This window comes from Chiloscyllium punctatum, chromosome 4 (genome assembly GCF_047496795.1).
Source record: "Chiloscyllium punctatum isolate Juve2018m chromosome 4, sChiPun1.3, whole genome shotgun sequence".
Classification (NCBI taxonomy): Eukaryota; Metazoa; Chordata; class Chondrichthyes; order Orectolobiformes; family Hemiscylliidae; genus Chiloscyllium; species Chiloscyllium punctatum.
Window position 1 is genome coordinate 44,436,566 of NC_092742.1, and position 25,113 is coordinate 44,461,678.

Consider the following 25,113-nt stretch of genomic DNA (forward strand, 5'->3'; position numbering starts at 1 on the left):
TTCAGTGACTTATTCTTAGGTTTGTCCTTTCTATTGCTTCCTATCACAGCCTGTTTCCAATTTCCCAGATGAAATATTTTTCTCTTTCATTTTGTCTTTACGCTTTGACTTATTACATCTTGCTAAATGTGATTCTTTGCCCCCATGATTTAGTTTAGAATCTCCAGAGCATTAGGTGTAGACCATCCAAATGGTACAAATCCAACTCTCCGCAGTAATGGTGCCAGACCCCCATGAACCAGAACCCACTGTTCCCACTCAAGAGAGTATTACCTTTGAAGTTGTGGTTCTTGATAAGGTGCTTAGTTCCTCATGTCGATGCTACAGAACCTCTTACATTATCCAACCTATGTCATTAGTAACTATGTGCACTATGACAATTTGACATTCCCCCTCCCACTGTAGGCTCTTCTCCAACTCAGAGCAGCTATCCTGAACCTTGGTACCAGGCAAGCAATACAGCCTCTTTGACTCATGTTCTTTGTTGCAAAGAACTGAGTCAATTTCTCCTTCATTACACTGTCCCCTATTATTACTGCGTTCCCTTTTACCCCAGTGACTTGAATTGCTCCAAGAGGGGCTGTAGCAGAAATGCATTCAACCACAATCAGTAACCCCATGGACTAGCATTTCCATCATAGCAAGCCGGGGACCAATACTCGCTCAAGGAGGAATTCAGGAGGGCTTGATAATAGTAACACTAGGTCAATCTAAAACTGAAGTGTCAGCCTGGTAAAGCGACTACATAGGACTGCATGCATCTAAACAGCAAGCAACATGTGGTATAGAGAAATAAACTAGGATTATACAAAGCTCATTTTTACCTCTTTAATGGCTTATGTGTTCCAAATAGCAAGTCAAGGTAATGTATTTTTTCCATATAAATTAGGAGATTTCATTAAGGGAAATCTTTCTTCCAATTGCACCTCCTTCTTTCCCCAAGCCATCAATGCTAGGGGATTGGAACTGCAGCTATATGCTAGCCTATCGATAGGCTCCCCTTCACAATGCACTCCTGGCAGCTGTGGCCTCCCTTATTTTAACATTTTTCTTTGAAGTCTTCAGAGTGGTCTGCATTCTTGAAGTCCTCTTGTTGTCTCCCATCTACATTGGACGTGCCTATCTCTGGTTAAATGGGACTGTCCAGCTTTGAGAGCCTTGGACAGTCCCCCTCAACTTGCTTGCTGCTGGGAAGATTGTGAAGTGGATGGGGGGGGGGGATGTGTTCTTCAGGAACCACTGGGGTCAGTATTCAGAAGTGGTGACAGCTGACATTCAAAAACAAAGAGATAAGATTTTCTCTGAAGAAGCATACAGTACAGAAGGCAGCAGACATTCAGCCCATTTAAATTCTTTGAAAGAACCATTAAGATGCTGTCACTCTCTTATTCTTAACCTGACCCCATCCCCACATTCCCATAACTATCACCACAGCCCAATGGCTGGCAAATGTTTCATTTTCAAAAGTGTATTCAATTCCCTCTTTCAAATACCATTAAATCTACTTCCGATAATCTTTCCAGCAGTACATTACAAATTTTAATTTGTTGCATTTTAAAATAAACTCTCCTCATTACCCCTCTGGTCATTTTAGCCAATTACCTTTAGTTTGTACTACCTTATCATCACCCCTCCCTGAACTGAAACTATTACAGCGAATCTACTTTAACATAACCATCATTTTTTCTCTCCTCCAAGGAGAATGTTCACAGCTTTCCTAACATTTGCATTTAACTAAATTCCCTCATTCCGGGTGCCCTCAGCTCTGAGAACATTTTGGTAAATCTCCTCCATACTATCTCCAAAGCTTTGATATCCTCTCTCAAATGTGCTGCCAGAATCGGATATAATTCGCCAGCTGAGGCCAAATCAGAGATTTATAAAGGTTTAGCATAAATTACTTATCCGCTGTTCTTTGGAATCAACTGTTTAATCGCAACCTGAATCCCATAGCAATTGAACTAAGATGTTGTAATTTTACAATGAATTAAATTGAAGGTAATAACTTAATTCTGGGTCTCATCGCCAGCTAATATATTCACATAATGGTGTACAGGAATAATACTGCAGTATTACTGTTTTCTATATATTTGAGAATCTTTTTCTGTTATAGTGATATATCTTTGCTCTCTGCACCTTCTCTAGCAGAATGGAAGTAACAAGAGCAATATCTCATTTAGACATATTTATCAAAACACCAGAACCAATGCTTGTTCAAAGAAGAGTGCAGGAGTGCATGACATGATCAGCACTAGGAACACCTAAAATGAAGTGTCATCCTGGTGAAGCTATCACACAAGGATATATGCATCCAAACTATACAAGCAACACGTGGTCGAGAGGAATAAACTGGGATTACACAAAGCTTGCTTTCATTTTTACCTACTTAATGACTTGCATGTTCTAAATTGTTAGTCAAGATAATGTTTTGAAATGCATAAAGGTGGATAAATCCCCAGGACCTGATCAGGTGTATCTTGGAACTCTGTGGGAAGCTAGGAAGTGATTGCTGGGTCCCTTGCTGAGAAATTTGTATCATTGATAGTTACAGATGAGGTGCCGGAAGACTTCAGGTTGGCTAACGTGGTACCACTAATTAAGAAAGGTGGCAAGGAAAAGCCAGGGAACTATAGACCGGTGAGCCTGACGTCGGTAGTTGGAGGGAATCCTGAGGGACAGGATTTACATGTATTTGGAAAAGCAAGGACTGATTAGGAATAGTCAGCGTGGCTTTGTGCATGGGAAGTCATGTCTCATGAACTTGATTGAGTTTTTTGAAGAAGTAACAAAGAGGATTGATGAGGGCACAGCAGTGGACTTCAGTAAAGTGTTTGACAAGGTTACCCATGGGAGACTGGTTAGCACGATTAGCTCTCATGGAACACAGGGAGAATAGCCATTGGATACAGAACTGGCTCAAAGGTAGAAGACAGAGGGTGATGATGGAGGATTGTTTTTCAGACTAGAGGCCTGTGATCAGTGGAGTGTCACAAGGATTGGTGCTGGTCACTACTTTTCATCATTTATATAAATGATCTGGATGCGAGCATATGAGGTATAGTTACTAAATTTGCAAATGACACCAAAATTGGAGGTGTACTGGTCAGCGGAGAAGGTTACCTTGGAGTACAATGGGATCTTGATCAGATGGGCCAATGGGCTGAGGAGTGGCAGATGGTGTTTAATTTAGATAAATGTGAGGTGCTGCAATTTGGAAAAGCAAATCTTAGCAGGACTTGTACACTTAATGGTAAGGTCCTGGGAGTGTTGCTGAACAATTGGATCTTGGAGTGCAGATTCATAGTTCCTTGAAAGTAGAGTTGCAGGTAGATAGGATAGTAAAGAAGGTAATTGGTATGCTTTGCTTTATTGGTCAGAGTATTGAGTACAGGAGTTCATGTTGCGGCTGTACAGGATGTTGGTTAGGCCACGTTTGGAATATTGCATGCAATTCTGGTCTCATTCCTATTGGAAGGATGTTGTGAAACTTGAAAAGGTCAAAAAACATTTTCAAGGATGTTACCAGGGTTGGAGGATTTGAGCTATAGAGAGAGGTTGGATAGGCTGGGGCTGTTTTCCCTGGAGCGTTGGAGGCTGAGGGGTGACCTTATTGAGGTTTATAAAATCATGAGGGGCATGGATAGGATAAATAGACAAGATCTTTTCCCTGGGATGGGGGAGTCCAGAACTAGAGGGCATAGGTTTAGGGTGAGAGGGAAAAGATATAAAAGGCACCTAAAGGGGAACTTTTTCATGCAGAAGTGTGCGTGTATGGAATGAGCTGCCAGAGGAAGTGGTGGAGGCTGATACAATTATAACATTTAAAAGGCATCTGAATGCGTATATGAATAGGAAGGGTTTAGAGGGAGATGGGCTAAGTGCTAGTAAATGGGACTAGATTAAGTTAGGATATCTGGTCGGCGTGGATGAGTTGGACCGAAGGGTCTATTTCCATGCTGTTCCAACCACATCTCTATGATTCTATGACGCAAAATGCCTTTCTACAGAAATTAAGAGTCATCATTAAAGGAAATCTCCCTTCTGACACCCTTCCCTCTTATCCCCCAGCACCTCAATTACCAAGCCATCAATGCCAGGGGACTAGAATTTCAAATGTATGCTATTCTAAGGATCGGTTTCCCTTTCACAATTCAGCATTACCTCCTGTGTTTCTTCTGACCATGCCCAACAACCAAAGCTCAAAATGATTAAATGAGAAGTTTTGGACAAATAGTGTAGACCAGCACAAGCCACATTTTCAAATTAAAAAGAATAATGATGCATATAGGACAAAAATCTACTGTCAATGTTGCTGAAACTAGTTAGTGACTAGTTTGACCTGTATGTCCGCCTTAGAAAGGCTTGCTCACCGTTTTTCCATTTTGTCAGTCAGAAATGTCCTTGACTGATTCTGGGGTCGCTTTCTCTGCTCCTCCAATCACAAACCCTCCCCAAAAACCAAGAACTTGCCACAAGGAGAAATAAACTGCAAGGCATCGTCGGATTGTGCCATGCCCTTGTCACCCAAATATTGCAAGTGAGCAAAACTGGGTAAAAGTAGCATTTTGTTTTTGTCACGTTGCATGCACCTCTGAAGGAGTTCAATCACTCTTTCTTGCAAATATCTTAATTTAGAAAGACCTTTAAAAACTCGCTGTTTAAATAAAATTCAGAGATATTGGCATGGATGTCTGAAAGCATGCCCATTAATGATACTCAATAATGTCATTATTTAAGAATTCCATCTAATTAGTCAAAGGAAGATTTCCCTTAATGAAAACTCATTTATATTGGAAGAAACATTATCCTGACTAGCAATTTAGAACACATTAGCCACTAAGGAGGTGAAAATGAAAGCAATCTTTGCATAATCCCAGCTTTGTTCTACTGCAGCTAATCAATACAATATTAATTTGACCATCTGGGACAGCATTTCACTTTAATCTTGTTCCACTAAACATTAATGAAAAAAAGAGTTTTATCCATTGAGCAGCTTATTCGGATTTTTTAAATGACCTTTGTGTCATATTTAGCAGCACTTTAAATTATTACTTATGCAGCTGTTAATAATGTGTCCTTGCTACGTTTGCTGTTACGTGTGTGTGTGTGTGTGTGCCAGGTCATTTTGACAACCTTCGGTCTGTGCAGCCTTTTTTCAAAGTAACTCAATTATTTGAGCAAAGCTATTCAGCATATATAAGCATAAAGTCATTAAAATACTATCCAACTGTCCAAATCTGCTGGGAATAAATTTATCCTTGTAAATTAAATGAAGTTTCTTCCTGGGAACGATGCCAAGAATTTAATCATTACTAACAGCTGAAATAAAAAAAAGTTAAACTATAAATCTTTTAATGTTAATTTATAAATATTTAAGCCATGAAACAAATAATTTTTTAAAAGATGTTGTATCTCAGCAGAAAAGCAATGTTAAACAGACATGTACTTTGTAATTATGAAATATGCTCCTGAACAAAGAATAACTGACAGAAAATATTACATCAAGGGCTGCATTAATAGAAGCTACACAATCTGTCAGTCACAATAAAGGCTTAAATAACACACTGCCATGTTGTTATATTGAGCAGTTCATCATTGGCCAGAGATTCAAATAAATGATTTAAAAATTGACAACAGTATTGAGAATGGGCTTACTTTTTTTTAAAAAAAAGCAAAGGTATATTTGCACTTTTTATTCATTCACAGAATGTGAGAACCACTGTCAAGGCCAGCATTTATTGCTCTTGAAAGGTAGTAGTGAGCCACCTCCTTTGACCCTTATAGTCAGTGTAGAGAAGGTACTTCCAAAATTCCAGTATTTTAATCATGTGGTGATGGAATTCTAATATATTTTCAAGTCAGGAAGATGTGTGACTTAGAGGGCTACTCGCAGTTGGTGAGCTGTTGAGTGTTGTCAGAATCCATGTAGTCTCGTTCACATTCGGTCAATCTTCACAGCATGCGAGCAATAGAAGTATTCAACCAGTGGCCATTATGTTTGCTGCAAACTTTAATTACAGCTATTAGACTGTGATACAGAATTAATCTAAAATGCATTTACCAACGCCGTAGAGTGGCACTATGGGATGTAAGATTTCCTTAGTCACCTCAGCACACATGCAAACTATGGGAAGCAATTGACTGCTTTAAACAGCTTTCATACAAAAAAGATGCTTTGATGTAGAAAATGGCTTGCTTTGTTTAATGATCACTGTTTGATCTCATTACCAAAAGCTCAGTTTGAGAAAAGCAGCTTTCAATTTGTAACCAAGAGAGACGAAAGAAGAATGAAAGGAAAAAAGACAAAGTGGTCTTGACTACATTTATTAAAAAAAGTTGTTTTAAAGGTGTAAGAATCAAGTCTTACTCTTACACATCATCTTTATAAAGGGTCTTAATTAATTGCATTCATTAGTACTCATCTGTTCAGAATAGTTTTGCTTAAAGAAGTAACGTAAACCTTAAGAATCATTCCAGATTCTATTACACCGGAATCACTGCATCTTTTATGGTTCTAGGAGTTCCAGTTGGATTTGTCATGACACTATAAAAACTTGGCAAAAGCTTCCTTAACAGCCCAATGTATTTTTTTCCCTCAACGAGTAGTTGAGCCATACAAGCTAGAAACATTCTCCACTGGTACTCAACATGTGCTGATTTAACCAATGTAAGATAGCTGGAGTGGGGTGGGGTGTATAACAGTATAATAATTGGCCGCAGAACCCTAATTACCAAGTGGGCAACTGAACGATAATCCTTATTTTGGTAGTTACCAGCAATTGGAAGTGTGTATGTGCAATTTTCCAAGACTATATTTGGACTAGATTGTGATAGAGCTTTTGAGTTGAGAGGTACTGAAACCATGGCAAGTACAATAACCTAATATGGTGAGACAAATGATACAAAGAAAACTAAAGAAAGCAGTTTGGTCCACAGAAAATTCAAGCTTTCAGGAAGACACTACAAATGAGCATCTCATTAGCAAAAGATTTTTACCTTTCACACTCCCAGTGTAGAACTACTCTTCTTTTTTGTGTCATCTATCAATTTCACTCATTTTCCTTTAATTTTCTGAATTCAGATCATTAATAAATAAATCATCTGTACCAAGCCCTGGTCATGCCAATCAGTGCCATATTACCCAACATAACTCCTAACGTTGTTTAATAGCTTTGAGCCAACTTCTTTTCCATTCCCAATTTCCACATGCCAATTAATGAACTTTCATTTTAAGTATTGTTTGGACATTGGACAATGTTTTCTCAATCACATCTTCAAAAGAATGAGACAAGTCTTCTCTACTTCACAGTGAATGTGGACATGCCAGAAAGAATTGTCATAATAATCTGATAACAAACAATGGCTGTCTTAAAAACAGGTTTGAAAATATATATAATTGGAATTATGCAGGATGATAGGAAGATTAATATATAATGGGGCATAACAGAAAATGTAATCAGCCCTAATAGGATACATCAAATATAACTGTGGTATTATTTAATGACAAAGCAGATGTAATGCTTCTACTTCTCAGTGTATAATACGTTGCTTTGAGAAATAAAGAAATTGATTAGCACCAGGGGCATCCGAGGGATATACTGAAGATTATAAAATGGTACCTGCTGCTTTTTTGCCCTGAGTTCATTCTCACCTTTTGGTTGCTGGTGTTATATCCTTCCTGACTCCAGATGGAGATGGCAGAGATCCACATCCCTTCTTTGGTAGTACAGTTCCATTGTTGACTGTAGGCCTTAATGGCAGGGCTTGCACTATAGGTCTTGCTGTAAAGCAAGCAAAAGCATATTACTATTCTTTGTAGAGTAAATATTCATCTTACTTTTAAAGTAAAGCCAGACATGGGTTGTAACTTTTTCATCAGTTTTCAAATAGGAGATCAATGCTGTAAAGGAATGAGCATCTCTTTGCGACATTGGAACAAAAATCAATAGTTGCAAACTAAATGAGTTACTGCCTTGAAATTGTTCTGTGAGATAATTGTCGCAAATGTTCATTTGCTTGTCTGAAGTTCTTAACTCTTTTGCTTTAGTGAAGACAATACCTTCAGTGAAACAAACTGTTGTGTGTCTATGCTAGGAATGGAGTTTCAGATGAAAGCTTTAAGCATTGAAATCTATGATCCCTGATTGTAAATTCAGAGCTCAGTTCATATATTTTCATGAGATAAGGAAGAAAAAATACAACAAAATATTCAGTTCTATTATGCTAATTTTTCAATAAAATCATAATAGAAGTAATACTTTAAAAAAATGCTTACATGTTACAAGATACTATCATTTATACTTCTGAAGTGAAACTGCAAACTGAAACTATACTTCCCAACATTACTTTATAATTCTAAATCATTTCAAAACAATAAAAGGGATAAGGGATAAGGAATTCTATAGCAAGCAACACTTGCAGGTTGGCAAGGTAAAAATGATAATTTCACTTTTCTCAGATTTGAGGTCACATTCAAGTAATGTACATTGGTAAGATACGCAGGAAGAGCCAAACATTTTGAATGGAGATTTGGATCAACACTTTCGAATCAAGAGTGACACCACAAGGGTTTACACTGAACTTGCTGGATAGCGTGTGAAACAGGGCAAAAGTGAGGACTGCAGATGCTGGAAACCAGAGTTTAGATCAGAGTGGTGCTGGAAAAGCACAGCAGGTCAGGCAGCATCCGAGGAGCAGGAAAATCGCCGTTTCGAGCAAAAGCCCTTCATCAGGAATAGATCGGAGGAGTGTGCGAAATAACCAGAACTAAGTCATCAACGTAGGTTTAAAACAAAATAAAGTTCTAAACCTGAGCTTCCCAAATTGTATCAATCAAACTTTTGTGAAACAGGCTGAGATGTAGATCACTGCAACAATACTTTTTTTTCAATATTTGCTGTCTTTGTGCTTTCTTTGCTCTATTTGTTAACATTTTTTGAAAAATTTTCTTAATTATCAAAAGCATACTGATTTGTAATATTATCTGCAATCTACTTAGGTACAATAATCCTATTGTTAAATGAGGGAGCAAACGTAATGAGGTCTGTGTGTATGTATGCATGCAACTTAATAATTTCTTAAGGAGACTGTTTTGACATTATGCATGATCAGTCAGATAGGACCATGAATATTATTCTGCATGATAGATAGACGAGGTAAATTATGCCACACACTCCACAATGCAATATCCTACTTCTAAAGTGGAATTATGTGTAACTCTGTTCATTCCTTTGAAGCCACAAATATGCAAACAAGTATACCCAGGGGTATAACTCAAAAGATGTAGTGTCAAATTAGAATGCAATTGCTTTGCTTTAGAGTAATATTTGCCTTTGTTTGTTTAGATTCTCCCAAAAGTGAGAAAACCAGCAGAAAATGATTATCTCTGTATCACATTTCTATGTTTTCCTCCAGATTGTTTGGTGCCTCCAAAGAGTGAAATATTGAAGCATAATGCCTAAGATGTCATCACATGCATCGCATTTATGATGTGCATAGAGCTTAGATCATTCATTTTTAAGTTAGGAAAATTACTAGTAGAATTATTCGTGGTTGAACACAACAAATTCTTCTCTCTCACCTTAACAAATTAACTTGTTTGCTTCTCTCTGCTAAAATAGTGGGCGGCACGGTGGCACAGCAGTTAGCACTGCTGCCTCACAGCGCCTGAGACCCGGGTTCAATTCCCGCCTCAGGCGACTGACTGTGGAGTTTGCACGTTCTCCCCGTGTCTGCGTGGGTTTCCTCCGGGTGCTCCGGTTTCCTCCCACACTCCAAAGATGTGCAGGTCAGGTGAATTGGCCATGCTAAATTGCCCGTAGTGTGAGGTAAGGGGTAGATGTAGATGTAGATGTAGATGTAGGGGTATGGGTGGGTTACGCTTCGGCGGGGCGGTGTGGACTTGTTGGGCCGAAGGGCCTGTTTCCACACTGTAAGTAATCTAATCTAAAAAAATAGTACAGAGAGGAATTGTATATAAGACAGTAAAACACAATTAAATCGATTTTAATATACTTTTTATTTCATGACCTCACTTTAAAGATCAAAGTCTCTCCATTCCCAGGCATCCATTACAGTGGCATTGCACTGATAAGCAGAAAATGGACAGAAATTCAATCCTAGTGATGTCACTTCCAGGGGATGGGGGACCAGGGATGTAGGAAAAATCTCCTTCAAAAATGAAAAGCACTTTGTTTAAGTATTTACTTGGGAGCTGTCCACAGTACATGTCATTATCTGACATTCCATTTGAGAATTACACCTGAATGAAATGGATATCTGGGTTACAAGGCAGTGTTAAGTAAATAAAAAAGGGTGTGAAAATGACACTAGTTTTAACTGTATTTCTCCTGGCACTTAGGTTTTCAAGAGCCTTTTTGCCAATTGTTTGTAAAAGAATTATTTTCCCTAGCTGCAAAGGGAATCTTGCAGCTGGGTAGTTGGTTAGGATCAATAAGTCAAACAGCTACAGATAAACAAGGGTAAACCCAGCAGCAGACATAGGTAAATATACCTTGCTCTGGCAGACAGATGGTGCATTTGGCCATATTTCTTCACTGAAAGCTAGGAAAGCAGATCCCAGGGTATTGGCGATATCTGTGAATATCTAAGTAACTTTATTTAGGACAGTGCTTCAGATGCAAGCCAATCAAAATATAGCATGTAGCATATTCAGTGGTAGTGTAAAAGAAAGGGTTTGTGATGAACAATAGATATGCAGTGATGGGCAGCACCTACCAATAGACCACCAATGACACGTGCAAGCTCTGATACAGCTCCAAGGAATGGCCTTGAGGAACTGTCCCTAGAAAGTTTAGGGTTATTGAGGAATCCGATGTATAATTTGCTGGAGGACATTCGCTTCTATTATACAGAATGGGATCAGCACATTCAATGGCAATCACCATCATCTGTATCACGGTTGGATTTCCTTGCAGGTATTTTCTGAAGATTGCATAATAGAATGTCACAAAAAGCCTCCTTTCTCCGCCCCTTTCAGATTGGGTCCCTCTATTATGGGTACAATTAGAGAAGGGTGTGCTGATGTTATCAAAAAGGTTTTATTTGAATGTTATCAGAATTGAGTGATCATACCCATCAGAAATGATTTGAGCGGGCTGGGGTCTTTTCTTTCGAACTGATAAGACTGAAGAGTAACTTTCCGGAGGCCTTTAAGGTTATGAAAGGTTTTGATAGGACAGACTCTGCAAAAACATTATCCACTCGCTGGTGAAACAAGAATAACGGGTTGTAAACATAAAATAGTCACTAATAAATGCAACAGGGAATTCAGGATCAATTTTTACCCTGAGTGATGTAAATGTAGAACTCATTACCACAAGTAGTAATGGAACAAATAACATGGGTACATGATAGGGAAAACAGGTATAAACATGAGCTGGGGTGTAGATAAAGGAATAGAGAGGTACGTTGATGAAGTTTGATGCAGAAGGTGGGAACGCTGCACCAAATGGTTTATTTTTGTGCTGCAAACAGTACATAGCCTTGAAGAGGTTGTGGCATAGGGGTATTGTCACTGGACGCTAATCCAGAAGCCCGAACCACTGTTCAAGGGACGTGGTTCCAAATCCCAACATGGTAGGTGGTAAAATTTGAATTGAGCTTGAATAAATTGTTAACCTAATGGCAACCACTGCAGATTGTCATAAAGCCCAGTTAGTTCATTCACATCCTTTCAGAAAGGCAATCTGACTTTCTTACCCAGTCTGGTCTACATGCGATTCCAGACCTATAGCAATTTGGCTGACTCTTAACAATTTGATAAATGCTGACCTAATTAGAGATGTCCATGTCCCATCAACAAATAATATTTAAAATATCACTTATTTGAAGGCTTATGCCTACTCCCTGGGTTACCTTTGATAATTTTTGTTCATCACTCCTAACACCCCCTGCCACCCAGCAGCCTAGTTACTATTGGTCAAGAAATCTTCTGATCTTTTCTGAAGTTTGTACCAGAGATTTTTCACCTCGTCTGACATATCTCATTAATTTGTTTTTAAAATATGCAAATTTCTATTCCACCCACTCTGACCTCAATATCAATCCAAAGGAGCAGTCAAAATTCCTATTTCAGCTAAAATCTACCAGTAGTAATTTTAAACCATGCCAAGGTCAGGTTTAAGTATCATCCCCTCTGAAACATTACAATGACTTTTTACAACAGCCTTTCATATTACTGCCTTTCTATTTTTGCTCCTTTACATCACATCTAAGACATGGTTGCCAACTAGCCTTCAATATCCTCTGGCTCTTAGTCCTATCAAGCACATTAATTAAAATAGTGACATTGTGGCTTGTTAAGGGTGTGCCATTTACAAAGGGATGATTTTTCTCCACAGCACAAGATCAGTGTGCGCCTTTTGAAAATCTTTGCTTGTGAGTTAATTCAGAGCAAAGAAATCAGCTGTGTTGATCAGTGATGGCTGCTTGCCAGAATTCCCCTGTAGTGAACATACTGTTAGAATGCAGACATAATAGGACAGGTTCAGAACAAACCAGTTGGCAACTGGGCTCTAAACCACAATGGAGACATTGTTAGAAATCATAAATATTGTGATTCCATCACTAATAATTTTCAAAATCAAATATTTAATTTCTAAAAGGGTGCTTGCAAATGGTAAGGAATTGGAATATTATTCCTGACAAGTCTCCAGGGACCCATTTTGAAGTGAATAGACTGAAAATGTTCTGCCTCTCCGATCCTTTTGGCTCCAGTTCCAAAAGTAATTGAACCTGGCCATTGGACTTGCTCTGGGGACAGGGTAGAGGGACAAGGCTTGTGTGCCTTACAACTGCACTACAGCAGCTATTAAATGGAATTTACCTAAAAGTATCAAATAAAACACACTCTGAAAGGTATGGAGGCATTGAGGTAACACACAATTTCCCAAAAAGGGAACAGTCAGCAGTTCAGTATCTGACTCAAGCTCTGAACTGAACAGAGAAGCCCAGAGTGGGAGGTCTGCCACATCACCATGCCAAGAGTGAAAGGAAAGAACAATCAATCAGGCAGCAAAGTTGTGTCCTGTTAACTTCTGGTACAGTTTCTTAAATGGCCATAACAAAAATGGAAGATGGCCTGGAAGCAACCTTCTCCACTGCAGCCATCGCCTTAGGCAATCAAAGTAATGAGAAAATGTGCCTCGAGGATTCCGAAAAAACCTTTTGTAAAGTAGAAGAGTTGACCTGTCAATAGAGTTGATGATTCTTCCTAATTGGCCACAGTTGCTTTGAAACAGAATGCCCTAAATCGAGTGGTCCTATTCCCTTTCCGTTTTACTCTTGGACATTGTGGACTAGGCCATCCTCCTCCAATGTCTCTCCATCCAGCTGGGTGGCCAAAGATTGGTTTCTCTTCCTGTTCCCACGCGGTTACCTCTGGAGTCCTCCCTAAGGATGGTTTGTTGGTCCCCTTCTATTTCTAATCTATATACAGCCCCTCAGAAATGTTATCTACAAATACAGCATCAGATGTCACATCTAGTTCTACTTCATTACTACTCTCTGGGCATCTAACTGACTCTTAAATTGTCAGCTTGCTTGTCTGACATCCAGTACAGTAACATGAAACATTCTCCAATTAAATATTGAGAACACCAAAGGCTTTCTGGATTCCACCATCTCCTAGTTGCTGATTCCATCCTTCTCCCTCCTGGCTGACCTAAGATTGAACCAACCTGATTGTGACCTTGATGTTATATTCTGCCCTGAAACAAATTTCTGACAAATTTTCATACAATCACCTCTATTTGTTGCCTCAAGCTCATCTAAAATTCTACTGCCAGTGCCTTTACTCAGACCAAGTCCTATTCACCCAGCCTCCCTGTACTTGCTGATCTATATGTTCCTGGTAAGGCAACAGCTCAATTTTAATGTTCCTATCCCTTTTGTCAAATACCAAATTGGCTTTGATACTCTCCATCTGCTCCCATCCCATGTACCACGATATCCGCACTCCTTTAGTTCTGGTATTCTGAGCTACGACAATTTAATTGCTCCACACATCAGTCAGACCTTCAGCTGCCTGAGCCTGAAGTTCTGAAACTTTCTCTCTCTACAGATATCTAGTTCTCTAACTCCCTTTCCTTCCTTAATAAGCTTCATAAGACTGACCTTTTCAATCCAGCTTTTAGTCAGCTGCTCTAATAGCTCTTTAATGTACATCACTGTTGATGTTTGTTCGAATGTTGTTGTGAGGTGCCTTGTGCTGTTTTACTGTGTAAGAGGTACAACACAAACACAAGTTGTTGTCATTATCCTGGCTGCAGTGAGTTTGCCAGTGGTCAGACCTAGTGGCTAAGTGGTTTTTGCAGAACAGAAGCAGAACAACACAGCTCTAACTGACTATTTTAGAGCCATTACTCAGTAACCTTCAGAGGAGAATTTGTCCAAGAAATTAATCTTTTGTGACTCTGGCCCTTAGCTTTATTTGTTGTATTCCAGTTAACGACTTCTTACAAGAGGATTTCCTCACCTGAAAGGTTCTTTCCTCTACCAATTGCAGTGGTCTTGAAAAATAAGTAACAAGAAAACTGGATGCATGAACACATCTGATATATTCCCCAAGATTATTCACAAAATATTAATTTGAACAACTTGCTATTATTCCCAGTCCTCATATGTGTTGTTCTTGGCACTGTCATTCACAAAGTACATTGTGGTACCTGGCTCAACATTTCCACTTCCTTTCTAGCACATTCCCTGCCTTTATGTAGTCATCTGCTTATCTGACACCCACTCTTGGATCAGTTAAATATACTGGAAAAACTGAAACCATCACCTTATTGCTTAGTCAATTTGTTCTGGAAAAGGGTTACACCCAAAATGTTGACTTCTTGACCCCTGATGCTGCCTGGCTTGCTGTGTTCTTCCAGCCTTCTACTCATCAACCTTGGATTCCAGCATCTACAGTTTCTTGGCTCTAGTCAATTTGTTTTGGAATTCTTCCTAAAATCTCCTCTGGCTCTTTTCCACTCTCTTCTATCTTAAAATCTTTTTTTTTTGGCCAAACCTTTGCTCACGTACCTTAAAATCACCTCGCCAAAGAAATCTCCATCAAGATTCATTCAAACATAATGATACAAACAATGTATTTAATTTCATGCACAATCTAACATCAAAATCCATACAAAACCAAAAACATAATATTGAGAATTAATTTGCTTTAATTCTCTTTGACTGTCCTGTGGATGTGAAAGCCGTTGTATAAATGTACGTCAGTCTTTTATGCGTATGACTTTCTGACAACATCCCAAAGTATCATGGACATTTTAAAATTGTAATTCCAAATTATGTTTTTTTAAGAAAAAGGGGCTGATACAACCAAAAGACTAGCTGCGGATATAAATCAAGTGGTTCTCTGGAGAGAGAGAGAGGGAGAGACCCACAAAACTTCACACCTACAGTTATAAAAACAACTTTAAACAAGAACGCTTCAAAAAAGGTGGAAGACATAAATCAAATCAGACTGCTGTGGTCTTTATGAAGACATTGAGGGGAAGATGACCCCTGTTCAATAGTAAGCCACCTGCCTTGAATGATGCCTCAAACTAAAGACCCATTATCTTCAAAGTGAAAATAACATAAGCAGGGGTTAAAATGCATGTTTCAATTCTATTAGAGTGCATTAGTGGGATTGAAAGTTCTCATGTGCGTCAGTTTTCTTCAGGCATTAGTGTGCTGTGAAAGTCACAGACGATAACTACCTCCTAAGTTACCCATGATGCAGGTAAAGATCTTTCCTGTCTCTGAGTGTTAGAAGTCAAGCAGCTAGCAGCCTGAGAAAAGGACTCTCTCTCACCCTGAATTCTGGAATTCAATCACAGTTGAAAGTAATCAGAACTAAAGAATCTCAACTAATTTGCAAAACTGAGGATTGTGAAACCAACTGTTCACCAGTCAAAATCAACCCTACCAGTAACCTCCTCTGCAATGGCCATGATGTTCAACTGTCTACTCTTTATGAACAATTCAGAGGCTGATCCATATATCTATGTTAAAAATCACACAACACCAGGTTATAGTCCAACAGGTTTACTAGCTTTCGGAGTGCTGCTCCTTCATCAGGTGGTTGTGACGTATAAAATCGTAAGACACAGAATTTGTAGCAAAAGCTTACAGTGTGATGTAATTGAAATTATATACATATTTATATGTATAATTTCAGTTATATCACACTGTAAACATTTGCTATAAATTCTGTCTTCCGATCTTATACTTCACAACCACCTGAAGGAGCAGCACTCTGAAAACTAATGCTTCCAAATAAACCTGTTGGACTATAACCTGGTGTTGTGTGAGTTTTAACTTTTTACACCCCAATCCAACACCAGCATCTCCAAATCATATATCTATGTTACCTTACATTCATTCAATTGCATGTGTGTGTGTGTGTGTGTGTGTGTCTGTATGTATGTTATAAGACTCATACTTTGTTAATTCAAGAACGTCTGGTTAAATTGGCCCCTTTCAAAAGCTAAGTTAATTTGGTCTGTGGAAACAATATCCAAAGGGAAAGGGATAACTTTTAAAATTAACCTTGCTCTAACCAGCCAAAGGGATGGGTGACAAAGGAAGAGGAGTCAGTTCATCCCTCCTCACCCAGGAGCTAATGGTTTGGGGTATCCCATCTGTAATTGCAACAAATTAGGGGACCTAATTTTCGGTCTGGGTGCAACAATGACATGAGCCTGTTTTTGACAAATAAATATTCATGCAAGTTCATTATCTTAATCCCTTGTGCAGATGAAATTGACAGTGAGAATTTCCAAATGCTCACTACATGGAGAGTTTCTGAATCAGTCAGGCTGACTGAGTAGTTACCATATCTCTGCTTGGCATCGCCCCAATTTTAGCAAGGAAAACTAGAAGACAACAACTTCCTGTGCTTTTCTACCAGTTTCCAGCAGATGGTCTTGGAGTTCAGAGGAAGCAATGTCCACTTGCACTCTCAATCCTGAGATAACGTATGGATCAGGTGAGAGGAAAATACAATGCAGAGAACAAGAAAATAAACTGATATTGCTGGGTTTAAATAAAAGTTATTCCTGTAAGGTTTGTGAAGGTTTCTTGAAATTAGTGACGCTATTTCTGAAACAAATGCCATCACATTCAATCCATCGTCATTTACTAGCAATGGACATGACGAGCTAGAATGATAACTCAAACAAAGGCACAGTGTCAGTTGTTAAAAGCTTCCACATGTTTGCAAATCACATCTTATTTTATGGGGAGTTTCTATAAGTGGAAGGGAACTCAAACACTTACCTGCTTTGTTAGCATTGCCCTGTTTATCTGCCTCCAATCGTTTAGATGCTGCCTGATCTAAAGGTCCATAAAGAGGAGAATTTGGCAAAGAAGAACAGACAAGAGAGGAAAATAAAATATAAATAAGACTGAAACATTAACAGAAAGCAGAAAGAAAGGTTTAACAGTATGATATAAACAAAAGATAAAATAATTAGCAGTAAAATAGAGTAGGTAGGAAAAGGAAATTTTAAATATTCACAGAAGTAGTATGATCCTGGTATTATGTTTCTGTGTGGTGTCATTTGAAACCTCAATAATGAACAACTGATCTCCAATTTAATAGGAAAAGGGAAATTCTAATAACCTGTAAACCAGACATTTTTAACAATATAACTGTAATCGGACATTTTAACTATCAGTTTTGGGCAGTGCAAAATATTCAAGAGTCATAACTTCAATGCAACTGAAATCTGAGATTCTGAGAACATTTCACACAATTACTAATAGTTGTTGAAAACTAGTTTATACAAAAATTGCATCTTACAAAAGAAAATAGAACTTTTCTAATATTCTCAAGAGTTCCTGCCTTGGCTCACTCCCAACGATACTCCAGCATAGACAAAGAAAATACTTCATAGCAGAGAGGGGTGAATTCTGGATAATATATCATTAACGATCTGCAGGTTATTGGTACCAATCTTTGAAGTAAGACAGTATATTTTAGCTTTGAAACTATCACTAGACCAAATATAATATTAAGATTGGTTCTTCAAGCTTTAAACAAAGAAATTGAACAGCCAGATGAAATATAACACACCTTTCCAATTAAATAATATGATATGGATCCTAAAGCACTGTATTTTATTTCCTAAGCTATTAGGGATGCTCTATAATAACTTGTACTCAACTGTATATGTATTACTTTGGCTGCTGGGATGTTTTACAAAGGCACTATATAAATGCAAGCCACAGTTGTTTAAAGACAATTTCACCTCCAGTTTAAATGGTACTTAGAGTGTGTTTGTGGTTCTGTTCATAAGGATTGCTATTCCAAAGCAGTTTCAACCGGTTAACTTCAAATGATGAAGCTCTGATGATGAGTCACCAGCCTCAAAACATTAACTCTGTTTTCTACCCTGGAGCCAGAACTGCTGAGTTTCTCCAGCAATTTCTGTTGTTGTTTCAGATCTCCAGCATCCACAATTCTTTGTTTTATATTAACTTCAAATTAATTTTGCTTTGGACCTCACCATATTGTTCAAAATATGTGTGCATTAAATTTTAACTTGTTTCCAGACATTTTTACTGTATTTGCAAATGTAGGTTGAACTTCATTTTATCCTTAATTAATAGCTGCAAGATTATTGAGAATGCATTGAAGAGCATTCAATATTTCTTGAAAACAATTCTGCGTCGCTGTAGAATACTAACGTGAAGAGTCTTCGTTTTCCTCACAAAGCCTAAAATTTATTGCTGTCTGCCAAAGTGGAGTTGCTAATATCATCACAAATCTGGAGCAAGATATGGAGGTGCAACATGTGTTATTAAATATCCACAACTCCCAGCAATATCCATCATTCCATCAGTAGTACTGATTTAGCCAGGGAGTTTGGTTGTACACACCATCCTAAAATTTGGAAGAGAAAGATAAATATATAGACTTCATTAATGAATCCAACTGTAATTGGGAAATTAAAAGTAAAATTCATTCCTTATTACTGAACACAAAATGAAGCTTGCCCAAATTTACTTTTAAGAAAGCAGAGTTTCAGAATTTAGATTTAGCATTGCAGTAAATATTCAGTCATAAGGTTCAACCTTGTCCTGATGAATTAATTTCTTTGCTTTTAACTATTTTTGGTGCTCACATATCAGAAAGTCATTTTTCTTGGTAGTCTAGAACCTGGACATATGTGAGTCTCTGGTAATTTTGTACTGATTTGCATCTGAGGGCTTTGTCTGTTAGAACTTGTATGTATTTGAGTCTCTGAATATTTTGTGATTCTGGTGGTAAAACAAACCTTCGATCTTGTGGTCATGGGTATCAATATGCATTTGAATATTTAACTGTCAAATAATTTAATGTACTTGAGTACCTATATACACTGGGTATTTAATTGTCTTTATATGAATTAGAGTATTAGATGGTCATGTATCTAAATGTATGAGTGAGTTACTTATTATCTGTTAGGTAGATTCTTCAGTATTTGTGTATCAAATTCATTCAAACTGAAATTCAGATTTGCATGAGCCAAATTATTTATTCTCCAATTCAAACCTGAATCTTATGCGAATGTTTAGATGTTAACTACAGTAAATTACTGGTCTTAACAATGTAATTATTAAGCAATAATTAGCAAATGGGAATATGCCAGTGTGAAACATTGTAAATAAAACTGTGCTATTTGTCAAAGGTAAAGTTGCCATAGTCCTACCAGACTGTAGAGCTACGCTCTCACAGGAGAGAAAGCTGACTGGTGGTAATTTAACTGTGGGTAAACTCGCCTCATATGAAGGGATAGGTTAAAACAGTAACCTCAGCCAGTGTAGGAATTGAACCAGCGCTGTTGGCACCATTCTGTAACCAGCTAACTGAGTAAACCGTCCCCCTTTGGTGTTCAGCTAAACCGGTGGACCCCATGCAGTTAGTCAGACCTGTTACACTTCAATCCTCTATTAACTCAGCTAATAACTCACGTGACCCTGAATCTTTTCCACAGTTATAAAGCTTTATTAATAATTTGCTTGTGACTGTATGCCATTTCAGTAGTTTAGTACCATAAGAAATGCAATTATTTGCTCAGATGTTGCTGTTTCCTGATCTCAGTACAGAAGAACAACTTCCACATAATTATGCTTGAGGCTTGGGAACCACAAATATATAAGACATATTGTCATCTGAATTCCAGAGAGAGAGCTGGCAACATTAGGAAAAACTAGACATCAGCTGTCAACAACACTCGTTCACAATAAAAGGATCTGTACTGCGGCATGAAATTCCACTAATGTCATCTTTACTAAATTTGCTCTACAGCTGTTTAAATACATCATTCTGCTTCCTGATGGCTGAATGGCAATGTCCATTGAGTGCCCGCTCATTCCTTTAGCAGGTTTCTCTGGGACTCATCACAGTCGGAAACGAGTCAATGCACCTGAGCTCGGGAAGGGAAGCTCAGCAAAAAGTTCCGGTTCCTGAATGTCACCCAGTGGCTCCTTCTGGAAGAGCACATGTTTGGATGGTGTCTGAGGACAGGATTGGGCTAGGTTACGATGCCCAATGTAGTTAAGCAGCCTATAAATTCTCAGAATCGAGGCTCACATGCAAGTAAAGGCAACGTTAGGCTAAACAATAGAGAGTGACCAGCACATCTGAACCCAAATTCCAAAAAAGAAATATCACTGGAGGAAGAAAGAAAGATAGTAATTAGGGGAGGAAATAATTATTTCATGGTTAGACTTAACCTTGGCCTTCTGGCACCTTGTGCTTCAAATTTAAAATCCTCAGCCTGCATTTGTCTTTCAATCCCCCACAACATTACCAAACACTCTTGCCAACTTCTCAAACCTCATCTCTTTCCCGAGATCTCCCTTTTTGACCGTCTCTTGTGCACCTTCCTACGTACCTTCATTTGCCTGAGTCCTTTGTCCATAGGTTCCACTCTCCTCCTTCAAAATACCTCAAGTTTCCATCTCTTTAACCGATTCTTTTGGTGAGCTGTCCTAAATTCCTCTTTCTTGGGTCACTGTTTGTAAATTGCAAAACCTGATCAAGGCATTCCTCTGCATGAGCATGAACATTGGGGTAACACAATCAGTCCTCACCAGTTCCCTCTCCAAGACACGACTTTCCAAAACTAACAGTGATAGAGAGCCTCGCCATGGAAATAAATGCAATGTTCACACCCACCCCTTTGCACAACAGCCACTCCCCCAACAGACACCAGAATCATCAGCCAAACAAATATGTCCCTTTCCCTTGTTAGCTGTTAAACAACTGCAAGATAGACAAATGCCCAAAGGTTAATTCAAGGGTAAATGTACCCTAACTTCTAGATTATATGATGTGTTCATATGATAAACATTATTTTTCAGAACTAGTCAGCATGTATGAAGTGCAATGATTGCTCCTGATACATGTTTACCTTTGCAATAAATATGCACCATTTTACTTTGTTTCTTGGTTACCTTTGGTAGGTCCCTTCCTATTCAGCATGGCCTGTTGTTCTTCAGAAACATTCAAACGTCGGACTACATCAGCCAGTGCTGACTTGAGCAGCTGAATCTCATCCTCCTGCATCTGTACACGCTGCTCCAGAGAGGCGATTCGATCCGTCATCTCCATGCTGCTGGCTGCAGAGGCACTGTCATCTGAGGTAAAAGGAAGACAACGCTAACTGAAGGGATCAAGCAACACAATGGCCAACATTAAGAGGAACTTCTGTTAATGATCTATGTTTTCATTGTCACATGTGAACTGGTGACCAATGATTTTATTTTAACCATGGCCTTTATGCTTTAATTTCTTTACACAATTGTATTCCATGGCACAGGAGACACAGATTAATTGTGGAGAACTTTGTTGACATCCTAAATTTATCGGAGAAGTAAAGCTCTAATGGGAAGATAGATCTGGAAGAGAATCATCATGAGAGACAAAATAGTTCGCTAACTAATGGAACGGAAGGCAGATAGGTTGCCAGGACTTGATTACCTACATTCAAGGGTATTAACGGAAATGGCTGCAGATATGGTGTGGTAATTAGTCAAAATATTCCAGAACTCACAACTTTCTGGGAGGGTTCTATCTGATTGAAAAAGCACTAAAGTGATGTCCTTGTTCAAGAAAGAAGGGAGACAGAAAGAAGGAACGTATAAACCAGTTAAGGGAAAGTGAGGATTGCAGATGCTGGAGATCAGAGTTGGGAGTGGGGTGCTGGAAAAGCACAGCAGGTCAGACAGTAACCGAGGAGCAGGAGAATCGATGTTTCGGGCATAAAGCCTTCATCAGGAATGAAGGGCACTTACTCGAAACGTCGATTCGCCTGCTCCTTGGATGCTGCCTGACTTGCTGTGCTTTTCTAGCACCACACTCTCGACTATAAACCAGTTAAGTCGAACTCTGCCTTTGGAAAATGCTAGAGTCCATTATTAAGGAAGAAATAGCAGGACATTTAGCGAAGCTTAACATTATCAAACATAGTCAGCATAGTTTTGCATAAAGGAAGTCATGTCTCACAAATTTACTTGAGGTTTTTGAGGGTATAATGAGCAGAGTTGATGAAGGGAAACTGATAGATGTCCTCTACTTGGAGTTCTAGAACACATTCAGCAAGGTGCCACATAAAAGGCTATTGTACAAGAAGGGAGCTCATCATATTGAGAGTAATATATTTGCATTGATTGAGGCTTTGCAAAGGAAGGATGATAGAGATGCAGACAATTCAGATTAAATGTGCCTTTTTCAGATTGGAAAGACATAACTAGTGGAATGCCACAAGGATCAGGCTGAAGGCCTCAATGATTTGCTATTTAGATAATGACTTGGTGGAGGGGGCAGAGTGTAATAATTCCAAATTTGTGGATAATGTAAAAATAGGTGAGAGGGTGTGTTGTGAAGAAGACATATGCAAGACAACATTGATAGTTTAAGTGAGTAGGCAAAAACTTGGCAGATGGAACTCAATGTAAATACATGGAGAGAGATTCCACAAAGGCACAGTGGGACCTGGGTTTCTTGTGTTTGAAACTCAAAACATTAGCATGCAGGTGCAGCAAGTAACTAAGAAAATGTAGAGGTTGGAATGAGGTCAGCCAGGTGGACGTCACAAAGTACGAGTTTCCTGATTAGGGCTATTAATCTGGGTCTAATCAGGGAGCCCTGGCTGGCAGACAAGAACAGGAGTGTCAGGGTTCTGTTCACTCTAGGAGACAGCAAATTAGATTTTGCCCTTTATTACTTGGAGTTTGCTAGTTGAAAATAGGGAAGTCTTGTCATAACTGAGACCATATCTGAAGTACTAAGTACAGATTTGGTTCCTATATATGTTATAAAAATCATACTGGCCTCGGAGGCAATTTAAAAGGGCCTAATTATGGATGGAAATCAATTTAGTGGCTGGAAACTGTTAAGATTTATCTGAAAGCTAGTAACTTAAGATTTTGTCTAATTATTAGATTCCAGAAATATGGAAAATGGCAAGACTAATCACTGTCCCGAAATGGTATCTTGAATCAATATGCTGTCTATGAAAGTTATATAAACAATACAATGTACTAATCCTTTGCCCTTCTGCAAAAGTGCTCTGCTACTGTGAACTGTACAACTAATTAAACTGAGAATCCTTTACAGGTTTTGAGAGCAAAATTGTGAATCAGACTCAAGCTCTGAAATCTTATTTCATCCGAGCAGTAATAAATACACAGACATGTTTTTGAGAAGTTCCTGGAATGATGCAGATATAGATTAATGGAAACCATTCAACCGTTGTACAGTTGTCACTCCCTGGCCATAAAATATAAGAAATGTAAAAATTAATCTTTAAAGGTAGGCATTACATTTTTCACCGTGTTAAGATTGAAGTACATTAAAATAAAACAAAGCTTGGTGATATTGTTATAATGATTTAAATAACATGTTTTCTGGTGAATATGACAAATGCTGATACAAAACTTACTAAATATGTTCCTTATTCAATGATAGATCTATTGGAGTGGTCAGATTTAATGCTGACATGTCAACATGAGCAGATGGCCAAAATCAACACCTCAACAACTGTTGTTCCTTCACAGGAGCAACATTTGGGCAATGTCAATAAAACCTGGGATTGAACAAGGATGTTATTCTATTGAGCAGGGTGGGAAAGAAAAGGGAGATAGGCAACAGTTTGCAGATGTAGCACCATTTAAAAGAACCCAAGCTGTTAAAATTCTGACAGTGTTGCTCATTTTTGTGAGAAATCCATTGCATCCCCTGGAGAATTTTAAACAATTTACAACCTTACCGAAGTCTGTGTTTGGAGCTTGCTGTATTACTCATGTATTATTGACTAAGTTACAACAGGCTGCTTCCATGTTGCTATCAGGGGCACAGCTTCAGATCAGGTACCTGGTGTTAGGCTGAAATAGTGTTAGGCTGCAATTACTTGACAGCAATTACTTCTGAATTGGCCACTTAGTGAGCAGAGGCCATGCTCACCATTCATTTAAAGACATTGGATGGACTCTCTAAGCTAGAAGGCCAGCAGGATGGGAAGGGCTGATGCCTTCTGTTAGAGGGCTCCTCCTCTTGAGATGCCTGCTCAATAACTTTAGATTTAAAAGTGGTCTGACAGCTCCAAGGCTACCCATGTGGAGGCAGAATCCCTCCACAGGGCAGCCTGCCTCTACAGGTGTGGCCAGACAGATGGGGAGACTGCTTGGGGTGCTTCCCCCTGATCTACAGCTAGACAGACGGTCTCTTTCCAATGAGATGTGGACCCATAGGACAACTGGAAAATTCCAGCCAGGCTCTGTTCATTGGCCTCAGTAGGCCACTGATTAACCTCCTCTAACTACTCACTGCTGACTACTGGTGTAGCGTCCAGACATTCTCTCACTTGCCTGAATATTTGCATCCCTTTTAGAGCAAACATTCAGTCCCAAGGGTTCTTTATATCAGAAAACGTCATCAATTCCTGATTAAATCCTAATTAAAATGCCATATCAATTGAATAAGTTTTAAGGCTTAATCTGCAACAACTATAACAGTACAATGATTAATCCCATCAAGGTCTATACAATGCTGAATATATCACCATTTGCAAGTGATTTCATTAGATTTCCCAGTTACAACTAAATGCTTTA

The 25,113-nt window shown here is 38.7% G+C and overlaps 1 protein-coding gene across 9 annotated transcripts in view; it reads right to left on the reverse strand.

Moving 5' to 3' along the window:
• The window catches only part of eml1 (EMAP like 1), a 253,491-nt gene that overhangs the window by 78,395 nt on the left and 149,983 nt on the right, over positions 1-25,113 (reverse strand). For 7 of the 9 annotated variants that reach the window (XR_011960435.1, XM_072568529.1, XM_072568532.1 and 4 more), the window contains exons 2-4: positions 21,457-21,639; positions 17,290-17,346; positions 7,652-7,781 (exon numbers count right to left, since the gene is read on the reverse strand). Coding sequence is in view for 8 of the 9 variants with exons in the window: in XM_072568529.1 (XP_072424630.1) it covers positions 7,652-7,781; positions 17,290-17,346; positions 21,457-21,639 (370 nt within the window). In the remaining variant the exon portion in view is untranslated. The remainder of the gene's footprint in view (positions 1-7,651; positions 7,782-17,289; positions 17,347-21,456; positions 21,640-25,113) is intronic. The other 2 variants (XM_072568531.1, XM_072568533.1) reach the window with 1 other exon arrangement.